A 20,444-nucleotide genomic window follows, 5' to 3' on the forward strand; every position below is an offset into this window, starting at 1 on the left:
CCTATCCTAGACCCTAGCCTGCCAACCCCAACAAAGATTGCGCCCACAAATCTATCCATATAGTACAGGGCCTTAGAGAAAGTACCCTATGCCTCCCTACCATGTGCCACGCCCAATAGAAATGACAGACTCCGTGCTAGATTAACTAAATTATATGAACCTCTGAGAAGATCCCTTCCGGCCACTAACCTCAAAATGAACCACAAGCCTAGCCTGAGACCCAGCCACTTAAAGCCATCTCCACCACTGTCTGTCTCGAATATTAATACCCTTAAGCTCAATAACTATAAACTTAAGTCTTGCAAAAATAATAAATAATGACAAACCTACCCTAGTCAAGAAAGCATCTGAGGCTCTCCCTCTCAAAGGAGCGCTTCTCAATGCAAGATCGCTTGTCGCCCATGCTACCGACATTGCCGACCTAATCACTGAAGGCAACTTGGATTTCCTCGCAATTACGGAAACATGGCTCCATAATGCAGCCAGACCCACACTTATGCTAGCTATCCCTGATGGCTACACTATAGTTAGACAAGACCGTGACAACGCCCGAGGTGGCGGTATTGCCATTATCTCTAAAACTGGTCTTGGCCTTAGACTAGCCCTTACCCATCTGTCACAATCATGTGAAGTTCTCACGGCCAAATTTCAGATAAATAACTCACAATCACTCACTATTCATCTAATATACAGACCGCCGGGCCCTCTTGGTACCTTTGAGGAAGATCTGCATAACATAATCATGAATAACCTTAAACCTACCTCGCAACTACTCCTATTAGGTGACTTTAATGACCAAATGATTAAAAATGCAACAGATACAGTCAACACAATCAACACACTAGGCCTTTACCAAAAAGTCAACAAACATACCCACCTAAAAGGGAGGATACTGGACTGGATAGTGGACTTTAACTGCTCAGTTACTATCTCTTCCATCCTGCCGTTACCGTGGACAGACCACTTTCTGGTGTCCTTCCACCTACCTACTATAAGACCCACTCCACTGGTTCAGCCTTTAGCGCCACCATGCTCAACTAGAAGTTAAAAAAAGTATCACTGTAGAGAAAGTTATCCCTGCCATCCTGCCCACCCTCAACGCACTGCTAGAAGATCTTGATCCTAGCACCCTAGTTCAGGAATTTAACAATATTATGCTCACCACACTGGATAAAATTGCCCCTGTCAAACTCAGACATTTTGCCGAAAATCCACCAATTGTTACCTCCACCTTGAAGGTGGAGGTCAAAATCCAAACTGGCCCCAAATGTTTTAAATATTTCTTTTTACTGGATAAAATTGCCCCTGTCAAACTCAGACCGAACAAACCAATAGCCCATTTAAACAAATGGTTCACACCACAATTTAAAGACCTTCGCATCTTAAAGAATAAAAGTGAAACCAATTGGAGACTTTGCCCCTCCAATGAGAACAAAGTTAAATTAACCTCACTTTCCTCACATTATAAGAAAGAAATTTGCCGTGCAAAACGTTATTCCTGCGATGAACGTATTGCTAACTCAATTCTAGTATGAAAGAACTCTTTTCCATATTCAAAGAACTAGAGTCCCCAATTGCTATTCCCGATGTTTGCACCAAGGACAAATCCTGGTGTACAGACATCCAACATGCCCTAGCTAATAAAATTAACATGCTCCAAAATAAAATTCAACAAAAAAAGAAGTACTGAACCTACAGCACTCACCCAATACCCTTTTGCCTAATGTCTCACCACCGGCACACAATACTACCTTCCATTTTTCTAAAATTTCTATCTTGGAGGTGGAAAAAAGTATCCTGTCACTGAAGCCTTCGAACTGTAAAGGTGATATCTGCCGAGCACAACTAATAAAAGATGCTGCCAGAGAACTCTCCCCATTCATCACTAAACTGATAAATGCCTCATTTGCCACAGGCACCATCCCTGCTAACCTCAAACAATCCTGGGTGCGCCCCCTCCTCAAGAAACAGACATTAGATCCTCTTATTCCCACTAATTACCGTCCCATTACCACGGTCCCATTTCTACTCAAAATATTGGATAAAGCTGCCTATATCCAAATTCAAAAACACCTTGAACTGCACAAACTCCAAGGTAATAGACAATCTGGTTTCCGTCCACTACACGGAACAGAGACAGCCTTAATCGACCTAAAGTCCCACATAGACCAGCAGAGAGACAAGGGTAGGACAGTACAAGGTCCTATGCCGACACCTTGATTCTGCAGCCCACTTCTCCACGGGAGCCATCAAATGGATTGAGTCCTTCCTGAGTGAGAGAACTATGAGAGTCTTCTCCCCCTCGGCAGCTGCTGACCCAACACCCATCCTATGCGGTGTTCCCCAGGGTTCATGTGTCACGCCAACCCTTTACAATATCTTCACTAAGACACTGTTTGACGATCTGGACCATCTGTGTATCACCTACACTAATTATGCAGATGATACTCAGATTCTCCTCCCGCTTTCTGGGGATTACAGTACAGACATGGGATTAGTGAACAAAGTATACCTTATCATCTAAGCATGGATGGCCACTCATGGCTTGTGCTTGAACGAAGATAAGACCGAGCTAATAATTCTAGGCTCACAGGCCAACATTAAAAAACTAGGCCAAGACTTTTCCTCATTTAATATTGGCGGGAACACCATCAAAGTCTCTAAGGAGGTCAAAACCCTTGGGTTCTACCTGGACTCCACATTGTCCTTTGATAAACAGGTTAAATCCCTTACCTCCTTGATGGCTTACACCTGCATGTTACTCAGAGCTGGTAAGCCATTCTTCTCTGACAATAGCTACCTGATCTTGGCCAGAGCCCTAATACTCTCCAGAATACACTACTGTACTGCTCTATACAGTGATGCCAATAACTCTACCATCCAAAAGCTCCAAATTCTACATAGCAATGCCCTAAGAGCAGCCATAGACATAAATTAAAATTAAAAAAGCACATCTCCTCCTTGAGACGCCAGCACAAATGGTTATCCACTTCCAATAAAATACAACTAAAAATGATTTCCTTGACCTATAAAGCCCTCAATAACGCAGCCCCTTGCTACCTTATAGATAAACTCCAGAGAAGAACTTCTCTCAGACCTACCAGAACGGGGAATGTTAACTGTCTGACCATACCTAAATTTAAACTCACCACTATTGGTGGTAACAGGTTTACTGTAAAGGCAGCTAAATTCTGGAACTCATTGTCTCAAGATCTGAGAGCCGACCAACCCTACCTACACTTCAGAAAAAATTTAATAAAATACATCAACACTACTGACCTCTAGTCTCTCAGTACCCGTTGTGGATCTGCCCACATCTGAAGAGACCTTCTTCAGATTCTCACTCTGCATTAATAGTGCATTACTGCGTTAACATCTGAAGACCATGTGTAATCTAGTCTTCTTGTGAGCCTAACTGATATACGAAGGGCTTCACCTTGCAATATATATTTTTGTACAGTACTTATTGTTTATTTTTGTAATTACATAGGCCATTTTTAGTATCAGCACTATTTTGTACATTGTGTATATCTTGTAAGCATGTAAATACTGTATCCTGTGCATATTTCGCAACTTTGTAAGCTTTACATCTCCATACTGTTGCGCCCTTTTACTTACGAGTCTGGTACGCATAATAAATGAATAAACAAACAAACAACAAGTGGGAAGAGAGAAGGCAGGTGAGAGGAAGGGAAAGGACACAGGATCACTGGTGTCTAAACCAAAGAGCAGGGAAGCAAGTGGTTGCAACACGTGGCGGTTCAGTGAGCAGGGACAGGTCAGGACAGTTTTTAGAAACCTTCCAGAATTATTTACCAAAACGCAATGACATGAAGGAAGAAGGCAGCGGGAAGAGAGAAGGCAGATGAGAAGAAGGGAAAGGACACAGGATCACTAGTGTCTAAACCTAGTGCAGGGAAGCGAGTGGTTGCAACACGAGGCGGTTCAGTGTGCAGGGACAGGTCAGGACAAAAACCTTCCAGAATTATTTACCAAAATGCGATGACATGAAGGAAGAAGGCAGCAGGAAGAGAGAAGGAAGGTGAGAGGAAGGGAAAGGACACACACAGGGTCATTAGCGTCTAAACCAGAGAGCAGGGAAGCGAGTGGTTGCAACACGAGGTGGTTCAGTGAGCAGGGACAGAAAGGAAGAATATATAAAATACGTACCTGAGAGCAGCAGAAAGCAGTCTTCTAGTCTCACCGACTGTCGTCACCGAGTCAGGCTCACACTGACTCTCGGAAGCCCAGCAGCACGCGTCGCAGCAGGCTGGCCTCTGAAGGTGAGGAGGAGGCTGGCAAGCTGCGCAGCAGTGCATTGTGCACTCCAGCCCAGCCTGGGCTGGCACGTGCTGTATTCCCCGGGGTGGGGGAGGAGGGGAACGCACGAGCAAGAGTTGTTGTCAACAACTCTTGCTTGTGGTCCTGCGTTGTTCCCCTCCCGCTCCCCCACTGTTGTTGTGTGAATCATGATGCCATGGAATCGAATCCACGGCCCGTGCCTGCTGCTTGCAAACTTCAGACAGAGTCTGAAGTTTGCACGCATCAGTGCACATGATGGCACACACAAGACACACAAACTGGGGGGGATAAAGGCCATTTTATCCCCCCACTTAAGATTGTGGGGGGGGATTTGTCCCCCCCATCCCCTCCATGTCCTACGCCCATGTGTGCATACATGTTTAGGGAAGTCAGGAGGCAGACAGGTAGCAGTAAGCAGGACGGGGTTGTAGTTGTTAAGCATCTGACTATAGCAGGAGAGGCTCTAGATTGTCTGGCATTTGCACGTGTATGGTATAGTTCTTCACCCTGTATTTCCCGTACCCATCCATCTTTGCAATCCTAAACCTCTTTCTGGTGATCTTAATCTCCCCCTACCTATCCACAACCTTTCCCTATCCCTCTTCGCCCTACTGGCTGTCTGATGGTGACCTGTTTATACGTATCAGGGACCTGTGCACAACCAAGGTGGGAGGGCTGTACTCCCTTCGGCTTCCATGGATAGAGAGGGGTTGCGGATACCCCTTTCAGGTGTGACAAGGTATACGGCTCTGATGGGGAATGCTGGTGTAAAGACGGACAACATCAAACAGGACCAAAGTCATCTTCTTACTCTTGTTATTCAAACACTCCAGTTTACTCATTAAATTAGGCATGGCCAGTAAGTAGCAGGGACAGATAGAAATAATTAGTTGCAAAAAGAAATCCACTGCCCCTGAGTGAAATGAACTCTGTTGGTCCCTGTTACTAGGCAAACCTTTGGGTAAGCCGACTATCGATGGGGATCCGAGGTGATGCGCACGGAGCTGGAGAAACCAGATTTGAGCATGTTAAATATGGAATATACTACTGAATGTTGGCACACTGCAACATATATAATGTAGCTGTGGCTGCTTAGATATATACCATTTCTGGCAAGAAACTGGTCATCTATAGTTAGGATTTTGGCAATCAGAGGCCAACCCGTTTATAAGATTTATTTGCTTTTTAATGTAATGCATTATTATTTAAATGGTCACTGTTTCAGTTAAATTATTTGTTTTTTTCTTAATTGCAGCAGCTATCCAATCTATAACTCAAAACTGGAAAAAGTTTAAATTAATTTTAGTATCCGCATGGTGGGCTTCGAAATGTTTTGATAAACTTGGAAGGTATTCAACAATTAAGCACGGAAGAACTAAACTAACTCCTAAACGTTATTCACAGAATGTTGGATTCCTACTGAATATGATCGTCTACATTTGGTATTACTGACACATGTACTGCCACAAGGGTAACTAAATAAACTAAAATAGGGGGTAGTTAGTATTCCCCTGTACTATAATTCGCCTAATGACTTGTTCAGTATTTTAAAGTTTAATTCAATGTTTTAGTAGATAGTTCCTTTATGTAATTGTTCCCTATTTACAGTATCTTTTGTATGTTTATCTTATACTAAAGCTTTAGCATTATGCCTTCATGATTACTGTATTCCTTTGTATAATTCTGACGATTCTACATACGAGTATATCTTCTGTTGAAGGCTTAAAATGCAATTAAAAAGTTGCAAACTTCAAACAAAGGAATTCAACCTTTCTCCTATCATATAGAAAACAGACCATCAAATTCAAAACCAAATAAGACTTGCATCTCATATGTACTATAATCAGACATGTGTAGCTAAATCACAGACTCCTAAATATTCATCATGACAAGGGCACCACCCTAGCCGGGAGGTTTAATCATTATCAGGTTATCCCTTTCAGCAGGCTAAGATTCTTGTTTGTGCCACTAAATGGAACATTCAAACCCTTGACCAAAAGCCACATTTTATTTTTACAAAAGTTATCAATCTAGTAGCGTATTGTCAACATCTGGTTGAAAGCTATACCAAGGTTGAAACTCAACATGGTTTGATTGTTATGGCATTAGAGGCTCCTGTTGGTCCAAAATCAAATAAGTTTCATCTTGCAAAACAGTTTACACAAGACCACAGTATCCTCAAACCTATTGCCTACAGTATATAAAAAAGGTACAAAGGACACACCCTTATTAGAGGCCTCAGTTCCAAGAAAGAAGGATCTTATTTAGACATATTCACCACCAAATTCATGTCACCCCTGACTGAGTCACTTCTGTGGTCGATGAGATTAGCACCTGGTCATCTCTGTGGGTCCCATCGGTCTTCAAATCTGGGCACGGTGCCGTGTCACTGCTTAGTCCCCTTCTGCCTGCATGGCAGAACATAGTGGGAGGACAGACTCTAACCGATTCATGTTGGATTTAGAAAAAGCATTGAACCATTAGTTTATGTATTAACATCATTATTGGTTGTGAGGCCCCACATTTTCATTCAATAACTTGAATGTGACTTACATCATAAGACTTTGCATTTGGTTGACTTCCTCTTACATTTACTTCCAATTTTTGAAGACTTTGGATTCCCTGAAGAGGCACTGTGTGTGTGTGTGTGTGTCAAGTAAAGTAGAGAGGGATTGATGGACAATATTATCCTTGATCACAGATGGCCTGAAAAAATTCAAGATTCTTATAGATGGTGCACAATTTTTCATTTTATCAATTCTTTAGAATGGACTTTATGATGATTTTTTTAGACTGTAAATCAGTTTGACTAATCTGTTCTTCTAACTAGTCCCTCGCCCTCCTGTGGGCACCCTCCACCCTAACCCAGACATACCTAGCTTTCACGTTTAGTGTGAATTCTAGAGATCGGTAACCTCTACTGTCTAATTTAGCCTATCTACACAGGAGGGCCTAAATGACAAGGCTTTATCTAACTTTCTCCCTCCGGGGCTTCCTATGGGTTCCTTACAATAGTTCTCCCCCCAGGATGGTATCAATGACGTATGAACTGTGCCTGTAGTTTCTCAAACACTCTCCCTTTCTCTCGCTCCCTCTTACCAGTTTCACTCCTTTCCCTAGTCTTACTTATCCCTACTTGCTACACACCTTTCCCCTCTTACTCCGTCTCTCATCTCGCCTTCCTTCTCTCCCACCGTATCTTTTAACCTCCTACTCTCTCTTGTCTTCCCACTCCTTCCCCCCTTTCTTCATCTCTCTATTTGATCTCCTCACCCCTCTGTTCCCCTACCTCTCTCCTCTTCTGTCCTTCCCTTCTTCTCACATTTCTCCCTTTCTAACTCTATTACTTCCCTCCTCCACCAGCTTCTTACTCCTACCTACAATGAGCTTTCTCTCTCGCCTCACTCGCTCTCTTTCTCAACAACCATTGGTCCAATACACCAGTATCATCCAACCCTCTCCATACCCGAGCCACCCTGCCATGAGTTATATGAAGCACCTCCTTACAAAACGATTCCCTACATCCCTCAACAATAAATCGGCCTCTGTAACTGAATCCCCTCCACACCTGCCATCCTTTATTATATTAGAAAGATAGATTTGCCAGTAGGTCCGAGTTCCTAATTGTTTCATTTAAGGTGATGTTCCATAGTTTGGCCATGGAAGTGAGAAATGTAGAGCCTCAATTTGAGCAGAGTCTAAATGTAGCTTGGTCAAGACAGCTGATCTTATTGATGGCCGGGTTAGTTGAGTTGGGCTTGCCAATTTTCCAAGAATCGCTCATAGTGCAGGAGGCCGCTCAAAGAAACAAGACCAAGAAGCCAGGTCTTTCTGGGCAAAGTTATCCTCTTTCAACACTTTCTGAGAACTAGGGGATCAAAAAGAAAACGATTTAATCAAGGTATCCCACCACTCCTCGAAGGTGGTATGCTTCAATCAATCAAGTCCACATAAGTAGCTCTGTCCAGCCCAGAAGGGCTTCCTCTTGCATGGGGGCCATTCAGACCTCCCCACTCGGGTCTTTGCCTGAATTATAACAGGGTTGTCCAACTCCAGGCCTCGAGGCCTAGATACCCCTCATTAGCATTCATGAGAAATTTGCATACAATGAATCGAACAGAATGCACCCTTTCTCACATGAATATTTATGGGCGATATCTTGTAAAGCGGTCAGGTTTCCGGGCCCCTAAGGCCCAGAGTTGGACAACCCTGAATTGGAATATCGAGGGTGGATCAAGAGAAGTGCTGGGAAGGTGTTGCAGTTGTGGTGGTTTTCCATCCCACCAGTTTCAGAAGCTATGCCTCTCTCCCTCCAGAAGTGCACTCACGGCTTGTTTCAGTGTATCCCACAGACATGTCAGGGTGCTCCTTATTGACCGTGAGGGCGCCACTGACATGCTTGCCACCTGATTGCGACATGCTCATGGCTCTCGAGTCAACCTCTATGGCAGACTGCCCCTCAATTTACCATGGTGGAAATTCCAGCCAACCAGTTGCAAATGGTTTTTACTGGATCCGTTTGACGGCGGCTGAGTTTTTGTTCATCTTCTGCACTGCCATGGAGACACAGAGTATATTACAATTCGTCCTGGGAATTGGCTATTGGTTTTTAATGGTGCTTGCTGGTGTTAATTGATTGTCATTTATATACAACTAGTAATCTGGCCATTGATTATTGGCTGGAACATGGCCGTGTTTTTCTTTTATTTGCAGCCATAATGACAATGTCCAGGATCTCCATTCATGACTTCATATGTGAGTTTTTCAGTCTACTCCTGGTGACACCCCAACCCCCCCCCTTTCCCCCAGCCTAGTGCAAATAACAGTAAGGGGGCCTTACTAAATATTCTGCCCCCGGCGTCACCAAACCCTCTGACAGCCCTGCAGCAGCCTTGGAACATAGAGACATAATGTCCAGGCTCTGCCATCTCAGGGCATCTGCAAGGCCCCCTTCCAGCAAAGCAAGACCCTTGGGTTTAGAGTGGAGAATAGTAAGCACAGGGCAGCCTGGAGTTGTGTCAGTGCTTGTAGCAGCCCATTGCAACATGGTGTTTAGGAGCCCCTTTACCTAGAGCTGGGAAACACAATCTGAAGTACCCGTGGTGTACATTATAATGAAAACATAAAGGAATGCAGCAAGTGGGTTAATACCTGCAGATTATAACGGGACTGGCGGGAAGCAGGGACCTGAAACACTAAATCTCCACAGAAAAGCCATTACTTGCTCATTGTTATCAAGGTGCTAATGTAGTCGAAACGAGGTGATAAGAACTGCTGGATATTGCAAGAGGCCGGAGGGAGGTGATAGCTGGATGCTCCAGCAAAAGCAGCCTCCAACGCATGTTTAATGCACTGATTTAAAGTAGTGTTTTTCTTTGCGATAAGACTGCCAACATGGTGGAAGCTGTCTCTTGACCCCGAGGATCTAGGAACATTTCAACTGAAAGTGTAGAAAGGCCCCGATGCCATGCCCAGACAAGACACTACTGCAATCTGCATCTAAATGTTCCTGAATTCTCTGCTTTGCACAGAGCGTGGCTGGACAGAACAGGACACAGACAATAAACGGTAAATCGCCGTTGCACTGCTAACACATGTCTGGCAATTAGTGATGTAAAGCCTTTCATTGGTAGCACCTGCAGTCTTATGCATACACTTTTAGGCAATTGTAATCGTGATGGGAGAGGCTAGTACTTGCATGTCATGGGAGTGATTAGAAGGGTGGGGTGGGGGGCAGCACATGGCAGTTCTTAAGTGTGTGGTTTCTGACGCGAAGGAGAGTTAACTGCTGGTAACATTGAAGCTGCACCAGAATAGTCTCATTAGGAGGTCACACTAAACAGATTCAATGTGTAAAGACGTTAAATGCCCTCACACAAGCTTTCATCTTCTCCACAGTCTTTGAAGTTAGCGCCACTCCCAACATTTGAAGGGTTAACCCGCTGCCTCCAGCTCCACGTGAATTGTTAGCCCAGGTGCACCGTCCAGCCCTGTACAGAAGCCAGGTCTATTATTGACCTTGTCAATGCGTGTTTCTGGGCGAACGGTTTCTTAGAGAATTTGGCGATGGCGAAGTAGCCTTTAAAATTTGCTTGCTTTGAAATGATGCTGAATAGTGTTTATCAACACATCGTTAACCCACCATCCCTTGGCTAAACGGACCCTCAATTATACAGTAACGGAAGATTTATAGTTCAAAAACACCCTCTACAAGCTGTCTCGTTGACGTTGCATTTTCATAGGGCTGGGGCGCGGTGGGGGGAGAGGTCCACCTAAGTACCCCGCCGTCACCTGTCTGCTCTGCGGATACGGGGAAGACACAGAAAGCGGAAACGCGATGTATTTATCATCTGCGGTGGCGCAATTGCCTCCAGTGGTCCGTCCTTCCCTCCCTCTCACACACGGCGGCGCAGCCCGGTGCATATGCAACCCCCGGCTGCTTCCTGCCTGTGTATACACGTTCCGTCACTATAGCAAGTGTCTCGAGGCGACGCCCGGAGCCCCTGAGTAAAATGAGCGCCCAGAGACGAGCCTAGGGGGAATCCGAGAGCACAGCAGAGCGCCGAACCCGAGACACCGTCTGTCCCCGGAAGAAAACTACCGGGACTCTGAGAGACCATGGGAGCCTTGGAGGAAGCTGTGGAGGGGAACCCGGATGGGACGTTAAATAAACCTGAGAGTTTAGGGCAGGCTGTGAGATTCTGCGAGCCTTGGAGGAAGCTGAGAACCCGGAGAGCAAGATAAGAAAACCTGGGCGCTTGGGGGAGGCTGGAAGCCACGGGGGAAGAAGTGAGTCCCGGAAGCTGCCACAGAGAGGAAGCCCAGGCTATCTACAGGAAGGCATCGCCTGAGAGCTTCGGGGAGTCTGGAAGAGGAAGGTGGGCGTCCTCCGGCGACGAGAGACCCTTGGAGAAAGCCAAGACTCCCTCAAGGGCGTTGAGAATACCCTAGAGACTCGGGGAGGCGGAGATCCCGCCCGGGAAACCAGCTCAGCAGCCCGAGCGGGGGCTTGCTTCCCCTGCAGACTTCTGTGCCCGTGGCCATGCCTTCCTGCTACTGCCCTCAGGTGCCCACCACCCTGCTGCTGCTGCTCCTATACATCGCCTACCTGCTGATGGGGGCCGGGGTCTTCTGGGCGCTGGAGAGTGGGGTTGAGGTGGACACAGCACTGCACCTGCAGGAGCTGCTGAGGACCCAGAACTTCACCTGCATGGACAACCAGACCCTGCGCAGGTTCATCGAGGTAAGACACAGCTCACACATGGCCTAGATGACACAACCACATCCGGGTTATTCACATTCTAAACAGAATGATAGCATGCATTCAGAAAAGGGTACCCAGACCCTGCTCCCGAACATGCCTCCAGACCCTGCGCAGGTTCATCCAGGTAAGAAAAAGCTCACACATGGCCTAGATGACACAACCACATCCGGGTTATTCACATTCTAAACAGGATATCAGCATGTATTCAGAAAAGGGTACCCAGACCCTGCTCCCGAACATGCCTCCAGACCCTGCGCAGGTTCATCCGGGTAAGACAAAGCTCACACATGGCCTAGATGACACAACCACATCCGGGTTATTCACATTCTAAACAGGATATCAGCATGTATTCAGAAAAGGGTACCCAGACACTGCTCCAGAACATGCCTCCAGACCCTGCGCAGGCTCATCCGGGTAAGACAAAGCTCACACATGGCCTAGATGACGCAACCACATCCGGGTTATTCACATTCTAAACAGAATACCAGCATGTATTCAGAAAAGGGTACCCAGACACTGCTCCAGAACATGCCTCCAGACCCTGCGCAGGCTCATCCGGGTAAGACAAAGCTCACACATGGCATAGATGACACAACCACATCCGGGTTATTCATATTCTAAACAGAATACCAGCATGTTTTCAGAAAAGGGTTCCCAGACCCTGCTCCAGAACATGCCTCCAGACCCTGCGCAGGTTCATCCGGGTAAGACAAAGCTCACACATGGCCTAGATGACACAACCACATCCGGGTTATTCACATTCTAAACAGAATACCAGCATGTATTCAGAAAAGGGTACCCAGACCCTGCTCCAGAACATGCCTCCAGACCCTGCGCAGGCTCATCCGGGTTAGACAAAGCTCACACATGGCCTAGATGACACAACCACATCCGGGTTATTCACATTCTAAACAGAATACCAGCATGTATTCAGAAAAGGGTACCCAGACCCTGTTCCAGAACATGCCTCCAGACCCTGCGCAGGTTCATCCGGGTAAGACAAAGCTCACACATGGTCTTGATGACACAACCACATCCGGGTTATTCACATTCTAAACAGAATACCAGCATGTATTCAGAAAAGGGTACATAGACCTTGCTCCAGAACATGCCTCCAGACCCTGCTGAGGCTCATCCAGGTAAGACACAGCTCACATATGACCTTCAATAACATCCAGGTCATTCCAATCCCAAAGAGAATGCCATCCTGTATCCAGATACTGCTACCTACATCCTGCTCCAGAACATGCACCCAGGCCCTGTGCAGCCTCATCCAGGCAAGACAAAGCTCAAACATGCCTTCTCATAGATGAAACAACTACATCCGTGTCATTAAAATCCTTTACACAATACCTGCATATATTCAGATAGGGTTACTTAGAACCTCCACACCATGCCACCCCAGAATGTATAATAAGGCCAACCCAGCACAGGCTTGTGAGGGTGAGAGAAACGCTCAAACGTATCCTACCATAGATAGGCCTGATTCAGGGTTATCTAGATCCTATACAGAACACAATCGTCTATCCAGATAAGGGTACCCAGAATAAGCTCCAGAACATACACACAAGCAGGTAAAAGGAAGCACAAGCATGTCCCGCCATAGATAAACCTATCCCATCCAGGCTTTTGAGGTCCTAAACAGAATACCAGCATGCACCCACATGAGGGCACATAGAACCTACTCTAGAACACACGACCAGAACCTGTGCAGGTTCATGCGGGTGAGAGAAATACTAAGACATGCTCTAGCCCTAAATATAATGCAATCCTATTCCGGTGTATCCAGGTCCTGTGCAGAGTACCAGCACATATATAGACAAGGACACAGAGAACCTTCTCCAGAAAATGTAACCAGACCACGCTCTGGCTCATCCAGGTGAGATGAATGTTCAGCAATAAGCATAACGGCAGGCTACCCGTATCCCACAGGCCATATATACTGAAAACAGGTGCTTATGGGACAAATGTAAGAGCAGATACTTCGAGAAAAACTTCTTATAATGATATAACCAGTGAGGTGAAGGCTGGAAGGTTTGGAATGAATCTTAAACTCGTTGCTTGGTCCCACCCCAAAAGGGGCAGCCCAGCCCGAGCTGCTTGGTCACATTTTATTTATGTATTTTATTTACTGAGTATTTGTAAGGTGCCTATACACAATGTGTTTCGAGGCGCCATAAGAAAAGAAGGTGGGGGAACAGGGAGGACAAAACACAAAGCGATCCTACTAGGCCTTGTGACATTCAGATCGTGCAAGTGCAGGGGAGATGGGAGGGGGGTAGGTGCCGGTCAGGGTGACAGGGCCCGTGAGAAAAGCGAGTGCCAGTGGAGGCCAGGTGGACAGAGCCTGGGTAAGCCGAGGGTGCAGGGGGAGGGAAGGTCCACAAGCTTAGTGCGAGGTAAGGGGCTGGAAGGGCTATGAGGGTGCAGGCCCAGCCATGCTGCTGTGGGGGAAGGGGCTGGAAGGGCAAGTGAGTTGTGTGGGGTCAGGGGAGACCAAAGTGCAGCGGTAGACTGGATTAGGGGGACTTGGTGCCCTGATGACTCTGAAGGAACCAGGCAGCCAGTCAAGAAGCAGACAGGGACATTAGCAGGGGAGAGGGCAAGGAAAGGAAGAAGAGAAAAGGAAGGTCTTGAGAAGCTTCCGGACCTTAAGGAAATCCAGCTCAAGTTTGAGAGGGGCAGGGAGGTCATTCCAGAGGGAGGCACCTGCGTAGGAGAGAGATCTACACCCCACTCTCTGCTTGGCAAAGAGTCTGATCTGCAGAGAGTTAGAGCTAGATGACGAAGGGTTCTAGTTGGGCGGTATTTAGGGAGAGAGAGTTGGATGTAGAGGGGTCCCAGGTCCCAGAAAGCCTTGTGGATAATGCAGAGCGTCCTGAACTTGATGATTGCAGCCACCAGGTGCCAGTGGAGAGCTTTTAGGGCTGGAGAAATAGATGCAGTCCCTGGGCTTGAGGCCAAGGAGAAGTCTTGCAGTCTTATTCTGGATTAGTTGGAGCGGACGAAGGGAGGAGTTAAGCAGATTAAGGAAGAGGCTGTTGCAGTAGTCCACCCTGGAGAAGACCAGAGCTCTGCAGACATTGAGTTTTTGGGGGAAGGTGAGGAAAGGGAGAATGCCTCTGAGGAGGTGCAGCTGAAAGTGGGCCTTCTTGGCAAGGTCCGTGATGTGACGAGAGAAGGAGAGAGAAGGAGAGAGCACATCCCTTCTGCACGAGACCACAAGCATCCCCAGACATGTTTCGGCCTTGTTGGGCCTCATCAGTGAGGAGTAGCTTGGGTCTCTAGACCTAGCAGGCACGAAACCCATGTCTGGGCATTCCCATCCCACTAGGGGTGATGTAAGGGATCAAGAGTAAGACTCGGACACAGTAATCAGTTTCAATATCATTTTGGTATTTTATTGATAAGAAAATAATACGTTTTGGAGAAATCCTACTTGTCCCCAAATCTAGGAGGGCTTTCACTGCCTAACCGAACTAAGGAACGGTTCTGTCAGATGATAAACAAAGGTGTGTCCTCTGTCCTGTGTCTGAAAACCCTACGCTGACCCTTACACTCTAAACTTAGTATCATGTTTACAAGGAATTTCTATAAGCTAGGCAGTTGTAGCTTTCTTCTGAAGTTCTCAAAATAAAGTTTTAAGGTGCATAACAGAAAAAGTTCTGACAGAGAAAGGGGTTCTCCCTTCCCCTATGCTTTCTCTAGTAATTTAAAGGTTTATCCAGCACATCCCACAAAAGGGGAAGGGGGGAGTCCTCCCCTGCATTTCACTCCTCTCACAATATTTCACTTCACAGTTTCAGGGGGAGACAACTTCTGCCTTTGAGGTTCCCCATTTCTGAAAGCTCCACAATTCAAAGGAAAATACTTATTTTCTTTGACTTAGTTTACTTTCAGCACTCAATACTTTAACATCATTCCACTTTACACAAGGGGAATTAATCTCCTCTTCCATTTCTTCTGCCTGTTATACGTTATCACACTTCAACTTCACTCCAGGGGTATGAGTCTGCCCTTGAATTTCTCTCAAGCACGCAGGTCTTCAGTTAATTCAATGTCTCACACTCTGTCCTCTTTCTACCTCTGGTATGCCCGTCTGCAGGGGTATTTGTGACTTTACCTTTGGTTCTTAAAAGGGGAATGAATCTTCGCTTTTGGATCCACAACTTTAGTTTTACTCCCTTGGCAGATCATTTCACTTATCTCCTCATTCCTGGTGTTACTCCCTTGCCAGGATATCATTTAATTCCTTACTTTTGGTTTACCCTCTTGCAAGGATATCACTTCACTTCTCACTCACTTTATTCCCTATCTTCCTCTCCTGGGTGTGAGTCCCAAACTCACTGTTTGCCTAGTGCCCTAACCTGCTAGGGCTTTCTCTTCTTCCATTCAGTCTTTCTCTCATTCCCGTAACAATGGTTAAGTTGGGTCATTGACAGTTATTTTACAAAGTTTGTATTTATTTTGTCTCTTCTTTTCAAGTTTTCAGTTTCCAACCACCTCTCAACATTATCCACACCTATATCAGTTCCTTTTTTCAAAGATTGGGTCTCAGACCCTCTTTCAACAATATTCATATGTATATTCATGTGTTGAGGTTCCGACCCTCTCTCAACATTATCTCCATGCCAACCAGCTCCTCTTTTCAGGGGTTGGGTGTCCAACCCTCTTTGAACAATATGTGTATGTATATCAGTTACTCTTTTTAGAAATACTGGGTCATCAACCCTTCTTTACAAAGTTCTCATTCGTACCAGTTTCTTTAATGTCTTCAATTGGTTTCTTCTGCGTTATCAATGCAACACTGCATTTGCCTTCAGGTGCACTGGTAATCCATTCACACTCTCTGGGCTTACCGGGCAGCTTTGGCGGTCCTTGCGTCTCTTCTTCTGCTTCTCTCTCGATCCACTGATTAGCCATGCGTCCTGTCAGCTGGCCGTCTTTGCTTTGCCTTCTTTCACTCTGGGCGGGTCCTGCTTCCCACATTCACGAGGCGGTAGGCTGTTTTCCGTTTGGTCTCACTACACACTGTGCGGCTTCGCCTCCGTGCTGCTGCTTAAAATCTGCTTGTTTCTGGCATCCCGACCTTCATCAGAACAAGTTGCCTCTGCCGATTCCACTCTTACATTCTGATCAGCTGTGGTAGTTTTAAACTTCCCGCCACTGGGCTGGATTCACCAATGACTAGAACGCAGCGTTGTCTTACTGCTCCTAGTCATCCTCATTGCTCCATCACTCTTCCTCGTCTCATTACTAAAATGGTGGGGGAAGGTAAACCGGGCAATTGGTTGGGAAAACCGGGAATCTCTTACTCTACGTTACAATAAGCCATACCGGTATGTTGTAAAGGTGTATGGATGTCGTATGGAGTTATGTCTGCCAGGTTATGTTCGTCTATCATTTTCCTACCTTTTCTGGAGTTTGTCTTCCCCTATGTGATCCTCCCACAGATAGCCACCCCCTGGGTCAGAGTCGGTTAGTTTCTGCCTTTCCCTGGCCACATACGAGAAGCTTCCCTCCAGAGAATCAGTGACGATATTGCTAGATTCATCACATTCCCTTCCCCTTAAAAAGGTAGTTTCCCCTCAGGAGAGTAGAACAGAACTCCCTGGTAGTACAGTTCCAATCCAAGGCATCTTTGCTATGTGCGACCTCTCCATCTTCCCATGAGTCTACGGGGGAATATCCAGTTAGGGATTTATTTAGATCTTCGATAATGTTTTTGGAAGTTTGTGAAGTCTGTACCTATGATGGTTTCCTCAGGTAGATGAGGAATAACGGCAGATTTTATTTTGGTGGTCTTGCCCCAGATTTGTATGATTACAGGAATTTTATTATATATTTCTTGGTCACTGTGAACACAGGTGACCAGGTACCTCATTTTTAATTTGTCAGTGTGTAGTATGTCCGACCTCACGTCTGTTTGTTTCCTAACAGAGTCCACCATTGCTAATACGGGTCTTCCGTTGATTATGGCAGGTTCATGGGTCTTAAATGGGGTAACATCACAATGTAAACTACTTATATTTTCTACCTGTTCTTCAGCGTTTTCCCACCCTTCCCATTCTTCTCCTGTCATTCATCCAATCTCCATGGGTTCTTCCTTTTTATTTGAGAAGCAGTGTCGGGTTATATGTCCCTTTTGGCCACAAGAGAAACACACAACCACCCGGGTTCTTACACCCTTTACTTCCTCCGTTCAGAGATGTATTCATTCTTTGGGAGGGCAATATATCTCCCCTCTGTCTTCTTTTTTTTACCAATTCCCTGGTTCCTGTCTTAAATCCCCCTTGAATGCTTGTGCCTTCCCTCTCTCCTAGATGATAGAATGTGCGGGGTAAGACTCTTGGTTCTTTTCTTGGCTCAACATTTCTGTGCATTAGTCTACATGATTATATGCTTTGGCAAATTCTGTCTGTTCACTATGGCATGGCCATATTAGGTCTATTTAAATGCAGGACCACTTTTTGCAAAAAAAGTGGGTAAGCTATTAATGAGTTCTTTCAGGGCTAAAGCTTCATGGATTTCTGGGAGGGTCTCCCCCCCACCAGAGGGCCAGTGTGTATTGCACTCTTGTTCCTAGCTCCAGTGGTGTCTCCCCTGAGTGTAGGTGTATCTCCCTAAACGTTTCCTTGTAAAACCTTTTAGCCTGTCCCATTTTTTGTAAAACCCCTTCTTTATCTCATCAAATGAGGGTATTCTCAGGGTATTTAGGACTTGGTATGAAATTTGCAATTCCCCTTTTAATAGAGGGCCCAGATAGCAGTTCTTCACATGATCACCTCAACGGAACTGTTGGGCTACCCTTACGCCTCCGCGCTGCTGCTTACATTTTCCATGTTTCTGATGTCCCGACTGCTGTCAGACCAAGTTGCCAACAGCCCCTGCCCCTCTTTCACATTCTGATCAGCTCTGGTAGTTTTAAACTTCCCGGGATTGGTTTGGATTCTCCAATGACTAGAATGTGGCGTTGGCGTGCCGCTTTTAATTGTCTTCATTGCTCCATCTCGCTTCCTCGTTTCAGAAATAAAATGGGGGGGGTAAATGATTGGTTGTGAAAACCTGGACTTTCTTCCTCTACGTTGCAATAAGCCATACAGGTATGTTGTAAAGATGTATGGATGTCGTATGGAGTTATGACTGCCAGGTTAATTGTCTATAATTTTCCTACCTCTCTGGAGTTTGTCTTCCCCTATGTGATACTCCCGCAGATAGTCACCTCCAGGGTCAGAGTCAGGTAGCTTCGCCCTTCCCAGGCCACATAAGAGAAGCTTCCGTCCAGAGAGTCAATGATGATATTTCTAGATTCCTCACAGTGACTATATGCAAAACAAAAGAGGTGATGGCTGGAAGGTTCAGAATTAATCTTAACCTCTGGCATTGCTCTGGGCAACACCCCAGACCATCGTTCTTCATATACCAAGCCATTACAAAAAGGGAAAGACCACATGCAAACCAGGACTGGTCCCACCCCAAAAAGGGCATTCAAGCCGTAACTGCTTGGTCACATCCCTTCTGCACCAGACCACAAGCATCCCCAGACATGTTTCGCCTTGTTGGGCATCATATGTTGGGAAGCATGGTAGAAATAAACCTGGTTAAGCTATTGTCAGGCACAGAAAAACATATTTCATAGTCAAATAATCAACACACGTGTTGATATAAGCATTTCATCATACAAATGGCAGTTACAAAAAATATTTACGTAGACAAATGGAGACACTACACAGTGCATCAAATGAGAACACAATGGTTAATTCAAGTTTTTTACAGTATCCAATATTAATTCAAGCTTTTACAGCATCAAGAGTAGATATAATTCTCTATGAATGGCGGAAAACTATTGGATCTTTCTCAAGGAGAAATGCAATGGACATCTATTTTAGGCAGAATATGTCCTCTATAGTAACATTGAAATCAATGAGATAAATGTTCAAACATCCTGTACCATAGATAATGAAATCACATTGATACAGGCCATGTTCAGAATACCAGCTATCATTCATAGGCTCCGGGGCACTGGTGCAGGTAAAACTTTAGCATTCCCCCGCTTTGGCTAATACCATTATATCCAGGAATCAACATGCACCATAGAGAATAGCAGCACGCGTCTATATAAACCATCTACTGTCCGTAGCAATAATTCCCCATTTTTGAGCCATTACCAGGTAGTCACGTCCCCTGGCATCGCCATACCTGGAGATTTGAACTTGACCGAGGCCCTTATTACCTGACAATTTCTCTGCAAACCTAAAGTTGTTAAATCAAACACAATTGGGTGTTCTGCAAAGGCCATCCGATGTGTATACTTAGCTACCAGTTTCACCGGGATAGAGGTAGTGTTGTCCCACACTTCATTTAAATTAGAGAGGTACAAATTAAGTAGCAGGAGACCAGAATGCACCCCAGCCGAAATCCCACCAGCGACGTTACTAGTTGTGAAAGAGCAACACTCTTCGTGGGCCTGATCTGGATTTTTGCATCCATTTGGAGCAGTGTAATAAGATTCAGCATACCCTATCTACGGTGGACCAAGAAAATGTGTTCCTTTATGTCTTCTAAACCTCCTTTGAAAAAGAAAAGAAATGTAAGAATATAGCTTGTCAAATTGGGTGAATTTTTAGAAAAGCTATAACTAAGGAATTTCTATTGAGTACCAGTTTTGGGTGGTATTTATGTGCTGATGTATTGAGTTGGAGTGTGCAAATATCCAAAATGGTGTGTATTGTATGTTGTGAATTTATTTGTATGAAAGGTGTGCATAAAGCATAAGATACCTGAATTAAAAAAAAAGTGTAGGACCCGTCGCATTTCAGTGCATAAGATGTAGTTGGGTTTGCTAAAGGGTGGCGTGGTGTGCTAAATGTATAAGCGA

At 45.5% G+C, this 20,444-nt stretch overlaps 1 protein-coding gene across 1 annotated transcript in view; it reads left to right on the forward strand.

Annotated features, from left to right (window-relative positions):
* The first annotated feature begins 11,213 nt into the window (after window positions 1-11,213).
* KCNK17 (potassium two pore domain channel subfamily K member 17) overlaps window positions 11,214-20,444 on the forward strand; it is a 242,749-nt gene continuing 233,518 nt past the window's right edge. The window contains exon 1 of the mRNA XM_069608753.1: window positions 11,214-11,545. Coding sequence (XP_069464854.1) covers window positions 11,345-11,545 — 201 coding nt within the window. The 5' untranslated portion in view covers window positions 11,214-11,344. The remainder of the gene's footprint in view (window positions 11,546-20,444) is intronic.

The sequence above is a fragment of the Ambystoma mexicanum genome, chromosome 4q (genome assembly GCF_040938575.1).
Source record: "Ambystoma mexicanum isolate Mex_15411 chromosome 4q, UKY_AmexF1_1, whole genome shotgun sequence".
NCBI classification, from domain to species: domain Eukaryota; kingdom Metazoa; phylum Chordata; class Amphibia; order Caudata; family Ambystomatidae; genus Ambystoma; species Ambystoma mexicanum.